This window comes from Schistocerca americana, chromosome 1, assembly GCF_021461395.2.
Source record: "Schistocerca americana isolate TAMUIC-IGC-003095 chromosome 1, iqSchAmer2.1, whole genome shotgun sequence".
In the NCBI taxonomy this organism is placed as follows: domain Eukaryota; kingdom Metazoa; phylum Arthropoda; class Insecta; order Orthoptera; family Acrididae; genus Schistocerca; species Schistocerca americana.
Genome location: NC_060119.1, coordinates 877,929,124 through 877,954,912, shown reverse-complemented (window position 1 = coordinate 877,954,912; position 25,789 = coordinate 877,929,124). Strand labels below are relative to the sequence as shown.

Sequence of the window (25,789 nt, the reverse complement as noted above, 5' to 3'; positions counted from 1 at the left end):
TTTTATGTATTCGTGTAAGAGAACTGAACAAGAAATGCTGGGGAGGTGTACGCAGTCTGTAAACTGAAAAGCAAGTAGCACTTATAATGGGGAATTGCCTTCTGCAGAAGAGCACTACAGCATGAACACAAATCCAGCATACCACCATCCATCATGCCCCCCCCCCCCCCCCCCCCCCCCACACACACACACACACACACACACACACACACACACACACACAAAATCCTGATACAGCTTGGAGCACAGGATTATCTATTAATACGGCTCTACTGCACTTGGATGTGGTACATACATCTAATATTTGTTTTTCACCCACTTCAGTTAAAGAAAAAGCTTTAATTTTGTACCATTAAAACAATATTTTTTTAATAATCTGGAATTTTTCCATCCCTGCACCACAGAAACCGTTAGTTCTAGAGAAAAAACAAAAAGGAAAGTTTCGTATGAAATTTCATGTAGTTTAATAGTGTACTGGGGAATGTTTTCGCTAGAAGCCACGGTTTTCAATATATTCAAGGAAAACAATGGCCTTTAAAACCACACAAAATCCCTCAACCCATTTGTTCAGACCCTACCAGTCAGGATTTTTTAGTATGTTGTTTGTAGCACTTCCTCCTACCACTGTACAAAAGTTTGCAACTACATAAATTTTTCTCTTAGTTTTTCTATGTTGAATAGACTAATACCTCCAAAATATACTTGGTTTAATAGCTGCTGGCTCAAGTGCTCTCTGCTTGGAAGTCCTGCATAAAAAGGTTGTCCACCAGTTGGGACAGAGGGCCACACATGGTGGTGATATCAGTCTGCTCAAAATATTCACGGTTCAACATAGAACAGATTGAGGGAAATGCGTGCCAATTGGAAGTAGTGATGTCCACTTCAAACTTACTACCAATTAGCACAAAAGAAACTGCAAGAGGGACCTTCGTAAAAAAAAGATGCTACATCAAAGCTGACTAAATAGCCAGAGCTGCTTAGATGGAGAGCCTCAGTGTGTCGATACAATCGGCAGAGTTTTGTATATGATATATTTGCCCACCAGCAGCCTTAGGAAGAAAACAGGGTACTTGGGTGAATTGTTTGGGGACACCAATTTTGCTTACCACTGGCTGTAAAGCTAGGCTTTATTTATGTACTTTAGGAAAGCCATACAGTGATCATCAAGGGGTTAAGGCTACATGGTTGCACACCATGTCTTCCTTTACAGTCAATAGCAAGCAACATGAGAGCCGCCAAATATGATGTAGCCAAACGCCTCGCTTCCTCCACTGGTGGGTAAATGCTTAAATTATATAGGAAACTCTCAATTTAGGTAGTTCAGACGGTTTAGTCAGCTTTGATTCAGCATCTCTTTTTACAAAGGTCCCTCTCCAAGATTGTTTGGTACTAACTAGTAATAAGTTTCAGGTGCACATCTGTACGTTACTTCGGCTCACATATTCCTCTACCTATTTTGTGTTCAACCATGAATATTTTGAGCAGACTGGAGGGTGTCACCATGGGTTGCTTTCGGTCTCCCCTGATGATCAACCTTCTTATGGTGAACTTTGTAGAGAATGTGCTTGAATCAGCAACCCCTAAACCAATTGTATTTTTGAGGTATGTAGATGATACTTCCATAGCATGGCTCCAGGAGAAACGAAATTAATGCAATTTTTACACCACCTAAAACTCCATTCATAAGAACATTCAGTTCACTGTGAAATTAAAGAAAGCAGGTTGTGTGCCTTTCTTGGATGATACAGTTAGACCGAAGGATGGTGGCTCTGGGGGACATTCAATTTATCGTAAGTCCACACATCTACAATCATAGTGGTCATCAGTCATTGCAAGCAATAAGTGTGCTTAAAAATCTTGTACAGAGAGCTCACACAGTCTCAGGTGCAGATATTTTATCTAAAGAGCTCACCAACCTAAAGACAGTGTTCAAGAAAAATAGATACTGTACCTGAAAGATTAACAGTCAGGATCAGTTAAAGCCAAGAACCAGGAAGTGGAAAAAGAAGAGAGCAAGCCAGCAAAATCTCTAGCTTTTCTTCTTCTTCTTCTTGTTGTTGGTAATATGTCATTTAAAATAGCAAGAATCCTCCAAAATTTTCAGGTGAAAGTGGTTTTCTACTCATGATCTGAGGTTATTGATTTATTGGGCTCAGTGAAGGGCACTAGTCACATTCAGGATGACGATGGTTGAAACACAGGTCCGGCCATCCTGATTTAGGTTTTCTGTGATTTCCCTATATCACTTCAGACAAATGTCGCGATGGTCCTTTCGAAAGAGCACAGCCAATTTCCTTCCCCGTCCTTCCTTAATCTGAGCTAGTACCCAGTCTATAACCTCATCGTCAACTGGATGTGAAACACTAAGCACTTGCACCAGTGAAGGCCAGTTTGTTATTACAAAGACTGGAATATACTAATAAACCGTGCCAGTGTGGTATGACTTACACAGGGCAGAACAAGTGCACTATGGGCTCTGTGGAAAAACACTGGATAACATCAATGCTGCTCTGCATTTTGCTCCAACTAAGTTTTTTAGTGTCAAAAGTTGCATTTCCATCGGATAATAATGGAGTATGATAAAACAATTATTTTGGCCACAGCAACATCTTTTTGGGACTCCGTTATTAAAGAATCTGTGCAAATATGCATGGTGGAAAATCTGATGAACCGCGACAGCTGCTACCAGCTGCATAATATGTGGAATCCTCTCTTCACCATGAGTTGCCCAAAGCGAACAAAACAGTATGTGCCAACAGCCATGGCGAGCAGTAATGCAGAGGACGGCCCTCTTCGCAGTTCCACAAGCGAGGGTGCTGCAGCCGGTTAGTGTGTGGTCCATATGTCAACATGATTTTGACACATGCATGGAATATTCACAGCGCACTGCATATTGTGGAACAGAGGACGTGTTCGTCCATCTTCAGTGACTCACATAAGGATGATTGTCAGATGCCCAGTTAACTGTTCTTTGAATAGTTCTGTCATGGTTGGTTCTCTTAAGAATCTCGATAATTCCGAGGGAGTGCCATCCACTTCAGGGATCCTGTTCGGCTTCGGTATTTCAGTCCTTTGTTAGATGCAGTTTCCTCTCCCTCATTTAATCTCAATTTACTTTCTTATCCCTTTCAGTAATATTGCCTTAAAGTTCATTTCTTTTATACATCCCATCTGTATTCTCCTTACACCTTTACGGCTGGCCTTCTTTGCTTAGCAGTGGCGTGCCATCTGAGCTCTTGGTATGTATACAGCTGCCTCTCCTTTTTTTTTTTTTTTTTTTTTTTTTTGCCCCCTCTCAGGTTTGTGTTTAACTTTCCGTAGGGAGCATCTACGATCTTCTAGCCAATAAATAATCATTGCTAATGAAATGTAAGTGCTGCCTTATTAAATTTCTGAAGGAGCAGGAGTCTGACCAGAACACGCTGTCTCCCCCTGTTCATTCACAGAGCAATAACACAAATTAAAAGATATTACTATAGTCCAACACACACACACACACACACACACACACACAAAGAAAAAAGCTGACGCATTTCACACTCGGCACTAACCAAACACTACCAGACCCTTCCGCACTAGGCCGCAATACAATGTCACATACACAGTTATTATAATCACAGAGATCGACTTCCATTAGATAAGTTTTGCTCTACTTTAGGTGAAGCCGAATTTTTGAGAGCTGTAATTCATGGTTGCTACTGGGATACATGCGTTATGAATGTAAGAACTGTACACAGCAGTGTCTTAGCATGGTGGTTAGCATGTTAACCTATATAGTGTAGAAGGTCATAGGTTTGAATTTTATGAAGTACGTAAAGTACAGAGATTTTTTTATTTCTAAATCTAATCAAAACACCTTATTATTTTTATTCAATTGACTGATTTAAATGTGATTTTTTGGTTTTGAATACTGTACCGTGTCATTTTCACTCACTACATTTACATGCGACATGTCTTCTGAAAGACAAGAGATGAATTTCGGAAAACTGTTTTTTGTCATGTTTACATGTTACGGTTTGAAGTGGATTTGCTAGCCCATTTAAATATGGTGCTTGAAAAACAGCTGTTACAGTTTTTCAGTACAATTGCTATTTCTCTTCACTTAGACAAGGTGTAAATAGCTTCAGTCTAATATTTATACTTATACTTCACTGTACAGGAAACCACCCTGTCCAGATTAGCTGAAAATTTTAAAGAAAAAGACAAAACCTGACAGCCCAGGTACGTTTCAAAACAGGTTGCATTTACATGGGAGCAAAAATTGATTGCAGAATTGTAAAACTGGCAACCAGAAAGAGATTTCCAGAATTGATTTCGAAGTGTTTACGTGACCACTCGGAAGCGGTGTTGGGAAATTGGTTCACGAAGTCCGGTTTTGGGAGCCCCATGTAAACAGGTTGATTATTGTACTGATGTTTTTATTTGCTCATATTTTCCTTCTCAACAATCTTTTTCATTTGTAGCCTGACTGTATCATGTATAACCGACAACCAAGTGCCAACCAGAACTGCTCATCGGTTTGTAATGCAGCAGTTCATGTAGCCAGTGGGAGGATAGTTTCAGGTAACCAATGATTGATGGTGAGAAATTAGTTTGTTTTGTAGCACTGAAATTGGAATCTGTTTGCTTGTAGAGGTAAGGTTTAATCATGGTTTTAGTCCTGTCGCAGATTATTGACTGTCATTTTCTCACACACATTACAGACTACTACTGCCACAATTCAGTGGCTGGTCACGTAAAATCAGCTGTTGACAGAGCATCTCATTTTTCTGTCATCCTTTGTGGCGGACGCTTCCAAAATTCCTCTGCATTACACATTAACAGCATTAATGAACTGACCCGCCATGCTTGTGTGTCACCTGTATGTAACCAATGTCAATAACCGAGCGGTTGACAGTAGCTGATGTGGCAACTCTAGCAGAAAGTGATAGACATCAACTATCAAATAATTTTAGTCGAACAATAGCTAAGATTTCTGGAAAGTTATTGAAGAATTGTCATTATAGCATTCTGTACGTGAGAAGTTTCAATGGACTATTGTAATTCAGTACAAGTTTGACTTGATCACTATGTAATAAATGCTGCAGAAATGCACATTATGTGCTGGAACAAATTTATAGCATTAACACCTCTACATTCAGAAATACTAAATTGATCATTACAAAAGGTTTGTTAATTGACCCATTGTTCATGTCCTGTTTTAATGATTTACCATTTAATTGTTGCAACACCAAGCAAAGAAACAGCAATAGGATAAAATAGTAAATGATGGTTTTCTTGAATTAACTTTTTTAGCTGTCTGTAAACCATTGTAAAAGTAATATCATTGCAGTTCGTTAACTTTTGTAACCACTTAGCGCTGCCAAAATATGCAGTTTCAGATACTTTTGATACAAGAATTGCTAACATTGAAGACATATCTATCAGTATGTAACATTTTTCATTAGAACACTCAGTGCAGAGAGAATTTTAATCTTCCTAAGTACTGCTTAAAACTCTTAAGACCAGACACTAGAATTCATGGGGTTAAAAATTTATAAGAAATTAAAATGCAACACAATATTCAACATGAAACTGGGTCATAATAATTTCATATTTCAAGCAGGGGACAATTTTTTCGAGTACCTCTATTTCAGCAGAAAGTATTCATGGTGCAAAAGACCATAGTACACTGCTGTTAAACTCTTGGACAGTCTGCTTACAAAAATGAAATTTGACAGATAGCTGAATCGTTTTTAAATGAATATTTTAAATATTACTTCCCCCATGATGACTTCTATATGGCCAAGGAATTCTTGACTAGAAATAGTCCGTCAGCTAAAGATCTATAATTGCCTTGCATGTAGCCAAATAAATACAAAGTGTGATCAAAAATTAATGGAAATTTAATTTTGTGGACTTCTTACATACAGTTTTCAGTTTTTATCTTTTTTTACCCAAGTTTGTGAAGTAAATTTACTTTTTCAGTTTTTGTATATTTTGTTTGTTTTTCACAGCTGAAAAGGTTACGCGTATTTTTGTGTGCTTGGTGAATTTTAACTTGCGACAAAAATGGATCAAAGAATTTACATTAAATTTTGTTTGAAAAATGAAATAAAGTGCAGCACCACATTTGAAATGTTGACTGCCTTTTGGCAAATCTGTTATGGTTATGACAAGAGTTTACGTTTCAAAGAGGGTAGAGCAGCCATTGAAGGTGACAACCACTCTGGATGCCCAAATTAACACATAAATTGCTGACAACCTTGTGGAAGAAGTAAAGTAAATGGTCATGGAAATGTACCACATCACGATCAGAAAGGTTACTGATGTCGACATATCAGATAGTTCTTGCCAAGCAAATTTTTCATGTTTTGGCCATGAAAAGTGTAACACCAAAGTTTGTTCCAGAATTGTTGAATTTCGACCGAAAATGACTTCACATAGACATAGCTCAGGAATTGCTGAGTGAAGTCAACAACCCAGAACTTCTGAAGGCTATAATAGGTGATGCAACATGGATTTAGGAGTATGACGTTGAAACCAAGGCCCAGTCATCCCAAACTACCTGAATAGCCAAGACTGAAAAAAATTCGACAAGTTTGATCACATACGAAGTTCTTCTCACTGTTTTCTTTGATTGCAAAGGGATAGTCCATCAAGCGTTCCTGCCTTACAGTCATACGATAAATAGGGAATACTACCTAGAAGTTATGTACCATTTGCGTGAAGCCATCTGAATAAAATTACCAGAATTGTGTCAAAACACTTGTGGAAATTGCATCACAACAACGCTTCTGCTCGCACCTTAATGCGTGCTCCTGATTTTTTGGTAAAAAACAAAACGGTTATGTTGCCTCAGCCAACACATTCACTGGACGTCGTCCCCTGTGGCTTCTTTCTCTTGCCGAGGCTGAAGAGAACCGTGAAGGGATGTCGTTTTGCCACCATTGATGAGATAAAACAGAATCAGCTGAAGGAGCTGAACAAAAAGTGCTGGCACAAATGTGGTATGTCTGAGGGGGGGATTACTTTGAAAGGGACAAAGTTGATGTTAATGAATAAATGAAGATTCTGTAAGAAAAAAAGAAATTCCCTACTTTTTTATTGCACCTCATAGCCTTGTTTACTTTTATGGAGTGTGTGCAAATTTTGGTCAATCTATGCATTCCACAGCATAAAGTTTATCATTAATATGGTCTACACTAAAATCAGATGATATGGTGCAAGTCCATCCACATTAAATGAATAGTTCTGTTTCACAATAACAGGAAGAAAAGTGTTCTGAACACAAAATCAAACAGTTCTCCTATATGGTACATTAGTTTTGGTTTTCAACCTCGAGACCTATTTAAAACAATATACCAAAATTATTTGCTATTTTTAGAGCACATTTTGCAGAACACCCAAAGCTAACCACTCCAGCACTCAGTAATAAACAAACAACATACAGTTCTTCTCATAGTTACGCAGATACACATATGTGCTGTGCAACACAAGTAATAAAGACTTGAAGAGGTCAGCAACGAACTCCATTGATAAGTCTCTGAAGCTCGGTGATGATTTTATAATAGTCATAAGCTGTAAAAAATAAAGTAACGCTGTGTATTGAAGCACTTCTCAGTTCATCAGCAGGTAAAATTGATAAGACATTTGGGTTGTTGAAAGATTTGAGGATTTTCGAGCAATGTCCATGACTTGTGCACCAAAATTGATACAAAACATTTACTCTGCACAAGTAATCAGTAAAGGCAAAAGGTCAGTAACAGATTATAGTGGCGAGCAGGTAAGAAGGTGGCCGTATGATGCATTCTGAACAGAGGAGGAGGAGAGAATTTTTCAGTGTCTCCAGTGTGCTTTCGGTGTCTGTCCCAAGCTTCTTGCTCTAGCCGTTGCCTACCCTGGTAACTGGCAGCATTGGAGGAGTGCACTTAGGGTCATTATATCTGCTTCTGACTCCTTCTAGATAAAACTATCACTGTCTAACACTTTAGATGATAAGAATCAATGTGAAGTTGGATTGCAAAATTCACACCTCTCTCACATTAGTTGACTTACTGCAATGCACAGCCGATCTTCTTCTCTGGATAGTTAGCCACGTTGATCTCAAAAACTTCTTCTCCGAAGAATAAAGCTGGTTAAGGAATTTATCAGACTGACACACACTCTCTCTCTCTCTCTCTCTCTCTCTCTCTCTCTCTCTCTCTCTCTCTCCCCCCCCCCCCCTCCCCCACTCATGAAATAAGTGGATACTCACAGAATACTTTTAGTTTAGCCTTGGTATATTTCAACTTCTTCATTTGTTCTTAACAATCATCACAGTCACTAAACCAGCAAAGAATAGCACAGGCTCTTCTCTACACATACACTGAAGCTCTATGGATCGTACAGCAGGTACTTGTCAGCCGTTGCACCCACATTTAGGTTGTGACTGTTTTCAGACCTGCACACACACAAACATGCAATGCACAATAGGTCAGATTTGTCTCTCACATACTTCTATTTAAAATATCTTCTGTTTGAGGCGGAGGAAGGCCAACGACTCATCAGTTACAAACATTTCATTAAGAACGTCCTTTCCATTTTGTTGAACAAAATTTTGGAACCATTGACAATAATACGGTCTCTTGCCATGATCAGTATTTTTCAGTTTTTGCACGGCTGTCACTTTGTATGGGAAATGTTCTAATTTTTTCCTTACAGCTGTGTGGGCCATTCCAACACTAACATTGATTTCCTGGGCGAGTTTTCTTACCGACTTGTTCAGGCTCATGGACATTTTATCAGAAATATTGAGTAGTTTATCCTCAAACAAAACGCTAGGACGACAACTGAACCCGTACTTCGAAATTTGTTGATCAAATCTCGCACAGTATTGTGATGTGGGAGTGTTGTCTCCGGGAAAATTGAATTAAATGTTTGATGAACTGAAACTGTGTATTTACCACCAGCTTTGAACACTTGTTGGACCAAAAACACACGTTCTTCAGTGGTTAGAATTTTAACAGTGACAAAAATGAAACAGACGAACAAAGGAACTAAACTTAAACATTCACGTCAACACGTAACGACACACACAAACAATACCACTGACTCTGGCTGAGATAAACGAAACAGTGGAATGTTGGGAGAGTCCACTTGAAGGGAAGTAATCCAGGCAGGCGAACAATCATACGGCACTGCAGAGAGACTTTTTGAACGCCCCGTATCATTTTAGTGGATACTATGCTTACACATATTATTCAACTGATAGTAGATACTACGTCTACCTAATTTGTTCAAGTCACACTATCCTACTATTCATCAGTTTAAGTATTCGCTACACTGACTTCTCTTAAATAAGCATCACAATTAACTCCAATCTGGCTTGCGTTCTCTTTCATTACTCATGCTTCCTGCTTATGTATACTCGTTGTAAGATCATCATAGTTTTTCTGTACTTATGTACATATGCGATAAGGAATCTTCATTTTGTGTGTGTGTGTGTGTGTGTGTGTGTGTGTGTGTGTGTGTGTGTGTGTGTGTCTATATATAAAATGGCTTTTCATGTAAAGAGGTGATGTAGAATAGTCATAATAAAAAGCAATGTGTGCATCTTTCTAGATGTACATATATCTTCTCCTGTACAACCCTTGTCGGTTCTTATATCCTTCTAATCCGTGACTTCATTGTTTGTGTATTCATATTTCTTTGTGTGTATACATAAGTGTGTGTGTGTGTGTGTGTGTGTGTGTGTGTGTGTGTGTGTTTTCCGACTCTTCGGCCTTCTTATGTGAAAATAAGTTGTAAGTTATTGGAAACCACGGAGACTAGGAAGGACTTCTGAGATAGAAGTATATGAATGTGGAAAGAGGAAAAAAATAGTTAAGTCCTCAAAAGAGAAGTAAGAAAGGAAAAAATAGAAATGGTTGCTAAGATCGAAGAAGAGAAAAAAGACAGCCCCAAAGACAGGAAACCCTTCCCATCCCCCTTCCCCAGGATCACTACCTCGCTGGTACTAGAGTGAGAAAGACGGAGGAGGTATGGTGTTAAATCGTCTACTACAGACTACTACAGAATGGACATTCCCACCTTCACCCTTGAGGTCCCTGAAGAAAATCTTAGCAACCCTATGGTAACAGCAAATGGTGAATAATCAGGCACACTTGTTTGCGAGGGTCATTTGAAAGGTGTGATGTGTGTTTTGTGTTAGTCATGATTTATCTGTTGGTGTAAATGGTGCTTTTATCTACACTACCCACCCCTTTCAAAATCGATACAAACCCTCCTGTCTACATCACATCTCACAAAAGGTATAAAACATTCTATACAAAATAAAAAAATTGTACACTGCTGTACAACAGTTGTTCAGTTCGTCACATTATATTATATTTTACACAGACATAATATTCTTATTCAGTTTATTTCATCTAGACATCACTGTTTATCTGTGATTCTTTCAAACCAATCTTTATCTTATAGTCTTATCCAGTTTTCTAAATGCTAACATTATAGGATAGTTTAAAATTTTAGGGAATAGCTTAAAGAATAGTTTAAGATTTGAAGGGAATTCAGTGCAGGAAAATTTTATTACAGAAGAAACACCCGAAAACAACTCTGGATCTGACGGTCATCACTCCACCAGTTAACACAGAGCGTTAACGTCCTTGGGGGATGGATGTGAACCCGCTCGGATCCCATGGATCTGATATTAACTTCACTTGAGCAAGTGAAGACCGATACTTCTCTTCACATTTCTTCGGACATTTTTTCCTATTGCAAAACAATCACCACTTCACTAGGTAACACCACATTAGGTGTCTGCCCCGATAGCTGAATGGTCAGCGGGACGGACTGCTGTCGTAAGGGGCCCGAGTTCGCTTCCTGGCTGGGTTGGGGATTTTCTCCGCTCAGGGACTGGTTGTTGTGTTGTCTTCATCATCGTTTCATCCCCATCTGGCGCACAGGTCACCCAGTGTGGCGTCGAATGTAATAAAACCTGCACCAGTTGAAGCTGCACCCTGGGCATCTAGTTTTTCACTTAGTCGCAATTTGAGCATTTGAAGCTGCGCTTTGTGTGTTACCCCAAGTGAGCTCCAGTGAACAGCAAGCCTGTGGCATCAGACGTAGGTGTTGACGTCGATGTCGGTAGCCAGCTGTGGAAGCAGGTCAGCTCCGGTGAACCACAACTGGTGCCGGTGGCATTGGATGTTGTTTCCGCGTCAGCGCTGCCGCGATGTGTGTGAGCTGCAGACTTCCCCCACTGGATCTTCTATAGTTGAATTATTCTCGTCATGTCTCTTCTTAGTCTAATACACCAGGGTCTTCTTTCCATTCTTTTAATGTTATTACTTCCTTATGTCTTCCCTTTTGTTGCAGCCACAAATTTTTCCATTTGATTTTTGGACTTGATCCAATTACACGAAACAGTTCTCTCATCTTGTTATATCTGTTTGCTATGGCAACACTTCATATCTTCTGCTTAGAGTTCTTCTCAAAATTCCTTTTTTTTCCCCACTGGTCGCCACGCTCTAACATTTTTTTGATGATAGAACGTGTGGATGGAGTAATATACAAACTTTGTTTTCACCAATTAACGATGTATTGGATTATGCAGAATAACATTCCTGCATTTCACATGTAAATATCTCCATCTTCTCGTATCTCGCTCATATTTCAAGCTTTACAAACGCATTAAATTAACATTCGTAAGTGTATTGACTTAAGAACCACCCGTAATTTATGAACATGTCTTGCTTCTAGCAAGTCCAACACATGAATTACTTAAGTCTAATCTCATTTCTTCTTTTGTCCTTAACAATCATCACAGTTACTAAACCAGCAAAGAATAGCACAGGCTCTTCTCCACACATACACTGAAACTCTATGGATCATACAGCAGTTAGTCGTCGGCCACCGTTCGGCCGCCGCACCCACATTTAGCTCATGGCTGTTTAGACCTGCACACACAAACATGCAATGCACAATAGGTTGGATTCGTCTCTCACACACTTCTATTTAAAATATCGTGGATTCGAGATGGAGGAAGGTCAAGTGGTTCTATAATTTACATGGAAATTCTCGAAGCACTAAAACTGTTGCATCTTAATATAATGCTTGTCACATTTGCTGTTTCACCCATAATTAATACTACAGTGGCTAAATACTCTCAACTTACCCAAAGTTACCTTAAAATTAATGCTAAATATTGTGTGTGTGCCCTGAAGCATACATTACCAACAGAAGAGGGGCATGACTCTATTGGCTGGAATATAACATGACACACTGTTCCTGAGCATTGTGCGTCACCCCACCACGTGCTGTGAAACTGAATTCAGGAAAGCCTTTATTTAGATAACGAGCAGAACCGTCATTAAAAACAATTCAGTGTTAGCACGTAAAAGCAGTAGGTACACCTGATGTTGTGTATCAGTGACTTATTTGATGGTTTCCACAGTACCCATTGTTACCTCTAATGTGATCGGTGATCTATGTATGTTACAGGGTGCTAATTGCACCATTAGAGTCGTGATGCTTTTGTATATTGGTTTGTAATAGGTTACTTTCCTGTTGGCCTCCATTCCTCAGTTAAGGTGTAGATTTTTGTAGGCCTGGCTAGTCCTTTACTCACTCAGAAACTAAAATAAATAAAGGAAAAGTTCCCAAAATCACTGCTCCACCAGATAAGTTTCAACTGTTAATACATTTTCTACAGTATTTGTTTATTATTGAAAGTAAAAATTAAGAAATATTTTTAGGACACTATACTGTCACTTTCTTGCTACACACTACACTAAAGCTATGTAAAAACTCTACGGTAGTTAGAGCAGTTTTGCCTTTCCATTTGTAAAATTATTTTTGATCTAAAAATGTATTTTTATTTCTCCAGATGTCAGCAGCAACAAACAGTTTCAAAAAACAGTTCGGCGACGAGAGCAGGCAACCTCAAGTAATACCAGATATGAAACAAGTCGGAAACCTGCCCCACAAAAATGTAAATCTATTGACAAAAGACCAAAACCACGGGGTCAGTATTACAGTGGTGGAAAGGAGGATACCAAGGTTTGTTTTTCTGTGTCTTGAATTTTCTCTTATTTGGCGAAATTTGTTTATAATTTCCAAGACAGTAACTGTTGGTTTCAAAGTTTCCGGGTTTGGAGCCAATTTGTCATTCTTTATTTTATTATATTTTATTTTTTTACACAATATTTTGATGTCAGTTGTAAAGCACAGATTTTATTGTGTGCTGTTCGGGTTCCAACTAAACTGAATTGCATACACAGTGTGTCGCCCCTAGCAGTTAATTTCCTGATGCCATTAAGCAATACAACAGTCTACTTAAATTCAACAAAGGCTACGCCAAAATTTAAAAAATTGAAATTCTCTAAGATTACAAAGTGTTTTAACACATTCAAGACAGGATTTTTTTTTTTCTGAATTACCACATATTTAGGGAATTCTTTCAAGTAGTTCTCCTCCTGGCAACTTTACTTAGCAGTTTAACAATAAATCGCACATTTCTGCCAAAGCATCGTTAAATTCATCTCCAGTTGATGAGACTACTGCTATGCCACTTAAGATATCTTCACATATTCCACTGATACACCGATAAATTCATTTCCAGCTAACAAGACAGCTGCTACACCGCCTTCACAGATAGCTCCACCTACTTCTACTGAAACAAAATTATCTGCGTTACTGTCACTATATTACTAAAATTGTTGATAGTGACTATCTCATCAGATTTACTGTAACATCCATCTCCACCAAATTCAGATGCACGTCAGCCTCTTTTGATCACAGAATTTTCCACCAAACATTCATTCATTCCATTCTTCACTGCTCATTCACACCCTGTGAGTAAGGCCAGAAGTCATCATCAATTCTGCCAACTGCCATGAGAACTGAGGATGGCTCAGAACCTAAGCAACAGACATCATAGGTGCTGACATGAACAGCAACCTGCAGATGGCTCAGTAATGGCAGGCAGGGTGTCCGACACATGTCAGTCCTCAGAGGAGGCTCGCTGCGATTTGGCAGGTTTGTTCTTGGCCACCACGAGGCCACAGCCTTTGCAGCATCTTTTTCCTTCCATGCTTCATGTCTCTTCTCTTGCTATTCCTGTTTCTGTATCTTGGGAAACATGTCTGGGGTGTTTTTGGGAAGGTGGTGTTCCGCATTTTCAGTAGATGACGTAAGAGCAGTCTCACCACTGGTTTTCATTCCTTTTTTCCTTTCTTTGTTCATATTCTATCCTTCCCCTGCTTTGGCATTTGAAGCTCCTCTTTTCTTTTTCTCCTTCTCCGTCTCCTTCTCCGTCTCCTTCTCCGTCTCCTCTCCGTCTCCTTCTCCGTCTCCTTCTCCGTCTCCTTCTCCGTCTCCTTCTCCGTCTCCTTCTCCGTCTCCTTCTCCGTCTCCTTCTCCGTCTCCTTCTCCGTCTCCTTCTCCGTCTCCTTCTCCGTCTCCTTCTCCGTCTCCTTCTCCGTCTCCTTCTCCGTCTCCTTCTCCGTCTCCTTCTCCGTCTCCTTCTCCGTCTCCTTCTCCGTCTCCTTCTCCGTCTCCTTCTCCGTCTCCTTCTCCGTCTCCTTCTCCGTCTCCTTCTCCGTCTCCTTCTCCGTCTCCTTCTCCGTCTCCTTCTCCGTCTCCTTCTCCGTCTCCTTCTCCGTCTCCTTCTCCGTCTCCTTCTCCGTCTCCTTCTCCGTCTCCTTCTCCGTCTCCTTCTCCGTCTCCTTCTCCGTCTCCTTCTCCGTCTCCTTCTCCGTCTCCTTCTCCGTCTCCTTCTCCGTCTCCTTCTCCGTCTCCTTCTCCGTCTCCTTCTCCGTCTCCTTCTCCGTCTCCTTCTTCTCCGTCTCCTTCTCCGTCTCCTTCTCCGTCTCCTTCTCCGTCTCCTTCTCCGTCTCCTTCTCCGTCTCCTTCTCCGTCTCCTTCTCCGTCTCCTTCTCCGTCTCCTTCTCCGTCTCCTTCTCCGTCTCCTTCTCGTCTCCTTCTCCGTCTCCTTCTCCGTCTCCTTCTCCGTCTCCTTCTCCGTCTCCTTCTCCGTCTCCTTCTCCGTCTCCTTCTCCGTCTCCTTCTCCGTCTCCTTCTCCGTCTCCTTCTCCGTCTCCTTCTCCGTCTCCTTCTCCGTCTCCTTCTCCGTCTCCTTCTCCGTCTCCTTCTCCGTCTCCTTCTCCGTCTCCTTCTCCGTCTCCTTCTCCGTCTCCTTCTCCGTCTCCTTCTCCGTCTCCTTCTCCGTCTCCTTCTCCGTCTCCTTCTCCGTCTCCTTCTCCGTCTCCTTCTCCGTCTCCTTCTCCGTCTCCGTCTCCTTCTCCGTCTCCTTCTCCGTCTCCGTCTCCTTCTCCGTCTCCTTCTCCGTCTCCTTCTCCGTCTCCTTCTCCGTCTCCTTCTCCGTCTCCTTCTCCGTCTCCTTCTCCGTCTCCTTCTCCGTCTCCTTCTCCGTCTCCTTCTCCGTCTCCTTCTCCGTCTCCTTCTCCGTCTCCTTCTCCGTCTCCTTCTCCGTCTCCTTCTCCGTCTCCTTCTCCGTCTCCTTCTCCGTCTCCTTCTCCGTCTCCTTCTCCGTCTCCTTCTCCGTCTCCTTCTCCGTCTCCTTCTCCGTCTCCTTCTCCGTCTCCTTCTCCGTCTCCTTCTCCGTCTCCTTCTCCGTCTCCTTCTCCGTCTCCTTCTCCGTCTCCTTCTCCGTCTCCTTCTCCGTCTCCTTCTCCGTCTCCTTCTCCGTCTCCTTCTCCGTCTCCTTCTCCGTCTCCTTCTCCGTCTCCTTCTCCGTCTCCTTCTCCGTCTCCTTCTCCGTCTCCTTCTCCGTCTCCTTCTCCGTCTCCTTCTCCGTCTCCTTCTCCGTCTCCTTCTCCGTCTCCTTCTCCGTCTCCTTCTCCGTCTCCTTCTCCGTCTCCTTCTCCGTCTCCTTCTCCGTCTCCTTCTCCGTCTCCTTCTCCGTCTCCTTCTCCGTCTCCTTCTCCGTCTCCTTCTCCGTCTCCTTCTCCGTCTCCTTCTCCGTCTCCTTCTCCGTCTCCTTCTCCGTCTCCTTCTCCGTCTCCTTCTCCGTCTCCTTCTCCGTCTCCTTCTCCGTCTCCTTCTCCGTCTCCTTCTCCGTCTCCTTCTCCGTCTCCTTCTCCGTCTCCTTCTCCGTCTCCTTCTCCGTCTCCTTCTCCGTCTCCTTCTCCGTCTCCTTCTCCGTCTCCTTCTCCGTCTCCTTCTCCGTCTCCTTCTCCGTCTCCTTCTCCGTCTCCTTCTCCGTCTCCTTCTCCGTCTCCTTCTCCTTCTCCGTCTCCTTCTCCGCTCCTTCTCCTCTCTCCGCCTCCTTCTCCGCCTCCTTCTCCGCCTCCTCTCCTCCGCCTCCTCTCCGCCTCCGCCTCCGCCTCCGCCTCCGCCTCCTTCTCCGCCTCCGCCTCCTTCTCCGCCTCCGCCTCCTTCTCCGCCTCCGCCTCCTTCTCCGCCTCCTTCTCCGCCTCCGCCTCCTTCTCCGCCTCCTTCTCCGCCTCCGCCTCCGCCTCCTTCTCCGCCTCCTTCTCCGCCTCCGCCTCCTTCTCCGCCTCCTTCTCCGCCTCCGTCTCCGCCTCCGTCTCCTTCTCCGCCTCCGCCTCCGTCTCCGCCTCCGCCTCCGTCTCCTCCTTCCCTGTGCACTCCTGAAGGTCGGCCCATGTAACAGGTGACTGGGTAATGTGTAATTTTCAGCCCTGGGACAAAAGGTGTGGTTAGCACATACCCCTGATACAGGCCAGGCCCAAGGAGGGCTGATTGCCTGAGCTATTACCTTCCCAAATTGCTGATTGGTCCCTCTGTCAGGTATTCAGGAGGTGTGACCTAAGGTGTGAACAGTCACCTAAAGAGGAATGAGTGCGTCATCAGAGATGCTGGCAACCATGGGGGATTTTCTTGTAATGAGCCTCCATTATCTTCGCAGTCCATGTCTACCAAACATAAAAGGAATGAAGCTCCTTGTTTAAAGACACTCCCAGCTGCACCACTGTTCCTCGTGGTTTTATGTACAGGAGGTCAGTCCTTTGCAACGGTAAATCCGTATCTTACACAGAAAGGTGTTGATGCAATTGCTGGCCCTATGAAATCCTGCTCTCGTTTATGCAATGGCAGTTTGCTTTTGAAGACTACTTGTGATTTTGAAGCACAACAACTGTCTGCAGCTTTGCTTCTCTACAGCTATCCTGTTTGTGTCGAGACCCATAGAACTCTAAATTCTTCCCGTGGTGTTATTTACACTAGGCTGCTCGATGGTCTGACCGAGGCAGAAAGTCAAACGTACCTCTGATCAGGTCTCAGGCCTCTGGCCATCCATCGAGTGATAAAAAAGGTAGATGCATCCTGAGTGCCCACATGCACTTTTTTCTCACCTTTGATAGTGGTTCTTCTTTCCAAGCTCAAAGCAGGCTATGAAATTATCACCATCCGGCCATGCATTTCGAACCCCATGCGCTGCTACCAGTGTCACAATTACAACCATACTCGAGAGTCATATTGACACTCAGCCTAATGAGATACACGCCACCAAACTTCTGCCTCACGGGGCGAGATCACCTGCTACACAACTGACAGGTTGGAAAGGACGGAATGAATATTCTCTGAAGACTCCCTACGTCCCTTCAGCCAACCAGCATCTGAACCTTCCTCTGCCAACCGGAAAGGCTCAAGAAGTCAAATAAAGGCAAACGGTCTTCTCCTTCGCCGACTTCGGGATTCTCTTTGATGGTGTTGCCATGTGATACCCTCGTCCGGCCTTCCTCCAGGTCACCGGTGCGCACTGCCAGGCGTTTTTCTGCCCTGAACTCTGCAGATCAAAAGAGGGAGAATGCCTGTGGATATCATGGAGCTGGATCCTCCAGCCTTTGCGCCTTGTAGCGGTGAGTCTTTGAAGGCTGGCACTGAGCAGCCACCTAGGTTCCACTCCTTTCATTTTTTCCCTCCTCCTTTTTCCTCGTAATGCCTCTCCTTCAATTGAATGTTCGTGGCCTTTGATCAAGCAAAGAGGATTTACGGTTGCTCTCTGAATTGCAATGTCCATTTGTTCTCTGCCTCCAGGAAACAAAATTGTTAGAGGTCATGAGAACACCTTGTGACTGCTTAGAGATCTCAAATGTCTTCCTGGTACATTTTGACCTTGGCCCTCCTCCCTGAAGACAGCAGTCCATCTCATGGGGGAGTCTTGCTGCTCATACGGGATGATGTTCGTAGTCGCCTTCAACCTGTTACAGTTTGTCTTTTCCTTCCTTACTTGACCTTTTCTCTTAGTACCATTTAGACCCCTCCGTCATTTGATGTCACCAGGGCAGACTTCGTCCATCTTTTTGGGCAGCTCACTCCTTTCCGCTGCTTGGTGACTTTAATGCACACCATCCAATTTGGGGATCTTCCAGAATGTGTCATAGTGACCTCTTGGCTGACCTCAATCAACATAACCTCTTCTGCCTTAACACGGGAACACCCACATTCCTTTCAGACTCCACATACACCTATTCAGATTTGAACCTCTCCTGCTCTGCCCAGTTCGCCCATCGTCTTGAGTGGTCCATTCTCTCTGACACGTTTTCAAGTGACCATTTCTCGTGTGTTGTTGTTTGCTGATACCTACCCCACCTATGTGCACACCCAAATGGCAGCTTACTAAGGCCCTATAGTTATCTCTAACACCTTTGTACACCATTTTGCAGAGATTTCGAGCTCCTTTCATTGTCACCCTGCATTCCTCCATCTGAAACTAGTGGAGGCGGCTCGGGCGCTACTCTTCTCGTCTCAGAATAGTGAGTGCTACAATGCTGCCTTTACTATGAGGGAGCTAGATCATGCTCTCACTTCATCTTGATCCTCCCCTCTTGGGCCAGACGATGTTCACATTCAGATGTCGCAGCATCTTTCTCTTGCGGGCAGGCACTTCCTACTTCATCGTAGAACCGTATCTGGGCAGAGGGCACATTTCCCAGAAGCTGTCATGAAGCCTCTTGTCATACCCATACCTAAGCCTGTTAAGACAAAAAACTTCCCTTCCTTTTCTTGTCTCGCCAAATGTGTTTTTGCAAGGTGATGGAACATATGATTCATGCCTGGCTTGAGTCTTGCAGTTGATTAACCACTGCACAGTGTCGATTTAGTGTGTGCCATTCTGCAGTTGACCATCCTATCACTTTGTCCACCCATGTCATGTATGATTTTCTGCAAAAATACTAAACTGTGGCCATGTTTTTCGATTTGGAGAAAGCATAAGACATCTGCTGGAGGACTGGTATCCTCTTTACTCCCTAAACGTGGGGCTTCTGTTGCCGCATTCCCCGTTTCCTGTGGGAATTTTAGAAAGACCAAGTTTTCAAGGTTTGTGCGAGTTCTGACTTAGACACCTCTATCCAGGAAAACGGTGTGCCTCAGGGTTCTGTCCTGAGCGTCATCCTCTTTGCTATCGCCATTAACCCTGTAATGTCCTATCTCCTGCCAGGCATCTCCAGCTCCCTTTTCATTGATGATTGTGGCATCTACTGCAGTTCTCTATGGGCTTGTCTCATTGAGCAGCATCTTCAGCAATGTCTCAATAGTCTTCACTCACGGAGCATCGACTATAGCTTTCATTTTTCAAAATCGTTTGTATGAATTTCTGGTGGTGCAGTTGATTTCTTCCACCCTTTCTACATCTAGGGCCTGTTGCTCTTCTGTTCCTTGAAACCATGAAATTCTTGGCATTCATTCCCAATAGTAAACTTCCTTGGTCCTCCCCCATGTCTTAGATGGCAGCCTGCTGTATACGGTCCCTCAATGCCCTAGGTGTCTTCAATGATACTTTCTGGGGAGCAGATTGAACCACCCTCTTCTGTTTGTACTGATACCTTGTCCATTCGAAAGTAGACTATGGGTGCTTCGTTTATGCATCTGCACATCCCTCTTACGCTGTCTAAATACTATCCACCATCATGGCATCTGTTTGGCCAATGGCACCTACGTTTGAGAGTTGGAACACAGAAGCTGTCGAACTACTGCTGTGACTTTCTCCTCAGCAGATAAGCATGCCGTTTGTCTGCCATGTGTGGCCACGTATCCTATGCCGCCTCCTTGAATGACTCCTTTGAGTGCCAGTATGGGGTGCAACCCTCTTCTCTGTTACGTCCTGGAGTTTGCTTTCAGCTCTTGCTCTGGCAGCTTAACTTCATGCCACCTGCAACTTTTCCAGCTGGTGGGAATCCTTCGTCATCTTGCTTCGTCTGATGGGCCGTGTTCACCTTCTTCATTCGCTTCCTACGGACACTACTCCAGCCTTTCTCTATCACCTTCAGTTTCATGATCTTCACATGGAACTTCACGATAGTAATTTTGTGTGCATTGATGACTTTGACTGACTGACTGACTGACTGTGGTGTCAGGTGTGTATTCATCATTGGCACAGACATTTTTTGGTATCTGCTTCCGGAACACTGCTCAGTATTTACAGCAGAGCTCTTCACCCTTTATCAGGTCATGCAGTACATCCGGCGACACTGGCTTTCAGTTGAGTCACTTGTTCAGACTTTCTCAATCGCCTTCAAAGCCTCTGTGTGCTGAACACCATCCATCCCTTAGTGCGACAGGTTCAGGAAAGTTGTCACTTGCTCATTTTTGATGAAGCCAGTGTGATGTTTGTGGGTTCCTGGTCACGTCGGTCTGACAGAAAATGAGGTCACCGATGCTGCTGCGAAGGCTGCAGTCTTTGCACCTCAGCCCACTAGTTCTTACATTCCCTCTGATCTCTGTGTTGCCATGTGTCAGCAGGTGGTGTTACTTTGCCGCCACCACCACTGGTCCTCCCTTCATGGGAACAAGCTCTGGGTTATTAAGCTTCTCCCAGCAGCTTGGACAACCTCCTCTCAGTTCAGTCGTGGTGAGGAGATCATTTTAGCTAGGTTGCGTATCGGGTGGTCTTTTTAACCATCGCCAATTGTCAAGTGGTGCTCCCCAATCACATAGTATTCATTGTGCTCAACCTTAGACAGTCTGCCATTTCCTGACGGAATCCTTTTTTTAACCACTTATGTTCTCATTTGTGTTTGCCATCTGAATTATCGGCCATTTTAGAAAATGATGTGCAGTCTGTCGACCGCATTTTATTTTTTAGCCATTGTATTTCTATGGTGAAGGTCGTTTAATTTCTAGATTTGGACCTCTCTTTCTGTTATGGTGCATTTTACAGACCTTTCTCCACATCCCTGTTTTTAGCTGTCTTCTCTTCCATCGATTGGGATTACTGGGTATTCATTTTTAATTCCTCTCTTTGTCTTCATGTTCTACAGTTCTGACGGGGGCGTATATGACACTAGTTTTTGTGCCCCTCCTCCTCCTCCTCCTCCTCCAACTCCCACTCTCACTCCCACTCATCTCTCCTACCCCATTCCTGGTAGACATACTTGAGTGCACATTGGATTTCTTTCCAACCCTGGATGTTGTTTCCCTAAGGAGCTCCATAACTGTTTGAAGGTAAGAATGGTAGTCTCTGTGAATTGCAAGAAGCAAGTGGCTGAGACTAGCATGCGATAGTTGTAGACAACTCATTGGACATTACCTATTTTTTGCTTAAAATTGTCTCATCGAGGACTGTTGTGTATTATTGAAGTTAGGATGATGTGTAGTTAAAGAAGTTACTTCCACAGCCACTTGTCGCTTGCATTGTTTGCCAGTTTTTTTGATGTTAGTACAAGTGTGGAGGGAGAGAGGATGAACAAATTGTGCATATATGTATCAACTTCTTGTTTAGGTACTCCACACACCTTACCTTGTGATAATTGTTTTACTCATTCCGAGATTCGTCATTATTCACTGTATAATATTGTCACATAAAAAAAGGTGTAATTAGCTTAATGACGAACGCTAACTTCACTTAACGAAGGTTTATTCAGCACTTGCACATACAAGAGCACAGAGCGAACTGCCTCCTGCCAGAACACATACAGTATATATACAGCTACAGAACATTCCAGTACAATGATTCTTGACGTTTGTAGATACTTCTAGAATGTCCTCGAACTGTATATAGAAATTAAATTGTACAGTCCAGGTGAGTTTTGAACTCATGAACTTCCATGCAACAGTTTAGTTTCATAACCACTACACCACTGCGCTACCCCGCTGCTTCTGCGACATTGCTCCCTTCTTAAGAGAACAGCGTCTCGTTTAGTCGTCCTAGCCTCGGAATGAGTCATTGGTCCTGCATACTCAGACTCATGATGACTGATGCTCTCCCTGGCAGTAATCTTCTTAGAACTTCTTTTGCCGCTACACTCTTCGTTACCTTTCCACTTGTTGCCTGTCGCTGGAGCTTTGAATTTACCGTGGGTTGCAGGATCCATGTAGGGCTTCATTCGAGGGACATGGACCGTATCTCTGATCTTTTGTCGTCTTGTCAGAGTCGAAATCTTCAACTTCATAAGTAACATCAGACAACTGTTTTACAACCTTATTAGGTCCAAAGTAGTGCCTAAAGAGCTTCTCAGGGAGACCAACCTTCTGAACAGGAGTGAAGATCCAGACAGTCGCCAGGCTGGTAGACAACAGGGCAGTGGCTCGTGTCATGCCTTCGGCGATTGTTTTCTTGAGCCTGCAGCATGCGGAGTCGAACTAACTGCCGGGCTTCCTCAGCTCTGGTTAACACCTGGCTGATGTATTCGTCGTCCACATCATCAGGATGTAACAGAAACACAGTGTCCATCATCGTTGTCGCCTCACGCCCATGCACCAGGAAAAATGGCATAAATCCTGTGGTGTCTTGTGTGGCAGTGTTGTAGGCAAAGGTCACGGAAGGTAGCAACTCATCCCAATTGCTCTGCTCAACATTGACGAACATTGATAGCACGTTGTCCAAGCTCTTATTAAGGCGTTCAGTAAGCTCGTTAGTTTGCAGTTGGTAGGCAGTTGTCATGTGATGAGTAATGTCGCACTGACTGTTTATCTCTGTCACAAGATTCGCTTGAAAAACTTTCCCTTGATCTGTAATTACCGACCTTGGGGCATTGTGTTTTAATACAATATCTTCCATCTCGTCCGAGATGTGGAGGAGGCCCTGCCGTGGGCAATGGAGAACACTGGGTGCACCTGACTGCAGATTGTTGCTCATGTCGGCACCAATGACTCGTGCTGTCCGAGTTCAGAGGTCATCCTCAGTTCACACAGGCGGCTGTCGGAGTTGGTGAAGGTGGAAAGCCTCGCTCGCGGGGTGGAATCTGAGCCAACTATTTGTAGTGTCATTCCCAGAACCGATCGCGGTCCTCTGGTTTGGAACTGGGTGGAAGGCTTAAACCAGAAGCTCAGACGATTCCGCGGAAAACTGGGGTGCAAATTTCTCGATCTCCGCTATCGGGTGGAGAAATGTAGGGTCCCCCTGAATAGGTCAGGCATGCACTACACGCAGGAAGCGGCTACAAGGGAAGCGGAGTACGTGTGGAGTGCACATGTGGGTTTTTTAGAGTAGAGAATTCCCTCCCTTGGCCCGACAAGACGCCTTGAGAGACACGACAAGGTAACAGTAGGCATAACACAACAGGGAATGACAATATTAATGTGGTAGTAGTAAACTGCAGGAGTGTCTACAGAAAGGTCCCAGAACTGCTCTCATTAATAAACTGTCACAATACCCACATAGTACTAGGGACGGAAAGTTGGCTGAAACCACATGTAAACAGTAATGAAATTCTAAACTCAGATTGGAATGTATACCACAGAGACAGTCTTTACAGTGAAGGGGGAGGTGTGTTTATAGCAATAAAAAGTTCAATAGTATCGAAGGAAATTGACAGAGATCCGAAATGTGAAATAATTTGGGTGAAGGTCACAGTTAAAGCAGGCTCAAACATGGTAATTGGATGTATCTATAGGCCCTCTGGCTCAGCAGCTGTTGTGGCAGAGCACCTTAATGAAAATTTGCTGACCATGTTGTAGTTCTGGGTAGAGATTTTAATTTACCAGATATAGACTGGGAGACTCAAACGTTTATAACGGGTGGCAGGAGCAAAGAACCCAGTGAAATTTTTTTAAGTGTATTATCTGAAAACTACCTTGAGCAGTTAAACAGAGAGCCGACTCGTGGCGATAACATATTGGTCCTTCTGGTGACAAACAGTCCCGAACTATTTGAAACAGTTAACGCAGAACAAGGAATCGGCAATCATAAAGTGGTTACAGCATCGATAATTTCAGCCGTAAATAGAAATATTAAAGAAGGTAGAAAGATTTTTCTGTTTAGCAAAAGTGACAGAAAGCAGATTTCAGAGTACTTGACAGCTCAACACAAAAGTTTTGTCTCAAGTACAGATAGTGTTGAGGATCAGTGGACAAGTTCAAAACCATCATACAGTATGCATTAGATGTGTATGTGCCAACCAAGATCGTAAGAGATGGAAGAGAGCCACCGTGGTACAACAACAGAGTTAGAAAACTGCTATGGAAGCAAAGGGAACTTCACAGCAAACATACACATAGCCAAAGCCTTGCAGACAAACAAAAATTACATGAAACGAAATGTAGTGTGAGAAGGGCTACGCAAGAGGCGTTCAATGAATTCGAAAGTAAAGTTCTATATACTGACTTGGCAGAAAATCCTAAGAAATTTTGGTCTTATGTCAAAGCGGTAGGTGGACCAAAACAAAATGTCCAGACACTCTGTGACCAAAATGCTAGTGAAACAGAGGATGACAGACTAAAGGCCGAAATACAAAATGTCTTTTGCCATAGCTGTTTCACAGATGAAGACTGCACTGTGGTTCCTTCTCTAGATTATCACACAGATGACAAAATGGTAGGTATCGAAATAGATGATAGGGGGATAGAAAAACAATTAAAATTGCTCAAAAGAGGAAAGGCCGCTAGACCTGATGGGATACCAGTTCGATTTTACACAGAGTACACGAAGGAACTTAGCCCCCTTCTTGCAGCGGTGTACCGTAGGTCTCTAGAAGAGCGTAGCGTTCCAAAAGATTGGAAAAGGGCACAGGTCATACCCGTTTCCAAGAAGGGATGTCAGATGTGCAGAACTATAGACCCATATCTCTAACGTCGATCAGTTGTAGAATTTTGGAACATGTACTATATTCGAATGTAATTACTTTTCTGGAGATTAGAAATCTACTCTGTAGGAATCAGCATGGGTTTCAAAAAAGAAGATTGTGTGAAACCCAGCTCGTGCTATTCGTCCACAAGACTCGGAGGGCCATAGACACGGGTTCCCAGGTAGATGCCGTGTTTCTAACTTCCACAAGGCGTTTGATACAGTTCCCCACAGTCGTTTAATGAACAAAGTAAGAGCATATGGGCTATCAGACCAATTGTGTGATTGGATTGAAGAGTTCCTAGATAACAGAATGCAGCATGTCATTCTCAGTGGAGAGAGGTCTTCTGAAGAAAGAGTGATTTCAGGTGTGTGGCGCAGGGGAGTGTCGTAGGACCGTTGCTATTCATAATATATATAAATGACCTTGTGGATAACATTGTAAGTTCACTGAGGCTTTTTGGGGATGATGCTGTGGCATATCGAGAGCTTGTAACAATGGAAAATTGTACTGAAATGCAGGAGGATCTGCAACGAATCGACGCATGGTGCAGGGAATGGCAATTGAACCTCAATGTAGACAAGTGTAATGTGCTGTGAATACATAGAAAGAAAGATCCTTTATAATTTAGCTACAATATAGCAGGTCGGCAACTGGAAGTAGTTAATTCCATAAATTATGTCGGAGTAGGCATTAGGAGTGATTCAAAATGGAATGATCATATAAAGTTGATCGTCGGTAAAGCAGATGCCAGACTGAGATTCATTGGAAGAATCCTAAGGAAATGCAGTCAGAAAACAAAGAAATTAGGTTAAAGTACACTTGTTCGCCAACTGCTT

The 25,789-nt window shown here is 43.1% G+C and overlaps 1 protein-coding gene across 2 annotated transcripts in view; it reads left to right on the top strand.

The window, feature by feature from the left end:
- The window catches only part of LOC124614128 (RING finger protein 10), a 101,368-nt gene that overhangs the window by 16,898 nt on the left and 58,681 nt on the right, over positions 1-25,789 (top strand). Inside the window, exons 2-3 of one of the 2 annotated variants that reach the window (XM_047142919.1) lie at positions 4,464-4,563; positions 12,848-13,020. In XM_047142919.1, coding sequence (XP_046998875.1) covers positions 4,464-4,563; positions 12,848-13,020 — 273 coding nt within the window. The remainder of the gene's footprint in view (positions 1-4,463; positions 4,564-12,847; positions 13,021-25,789) is intronic. The other variant, XM_047142920.1, reaches the window with a different exon arrangement.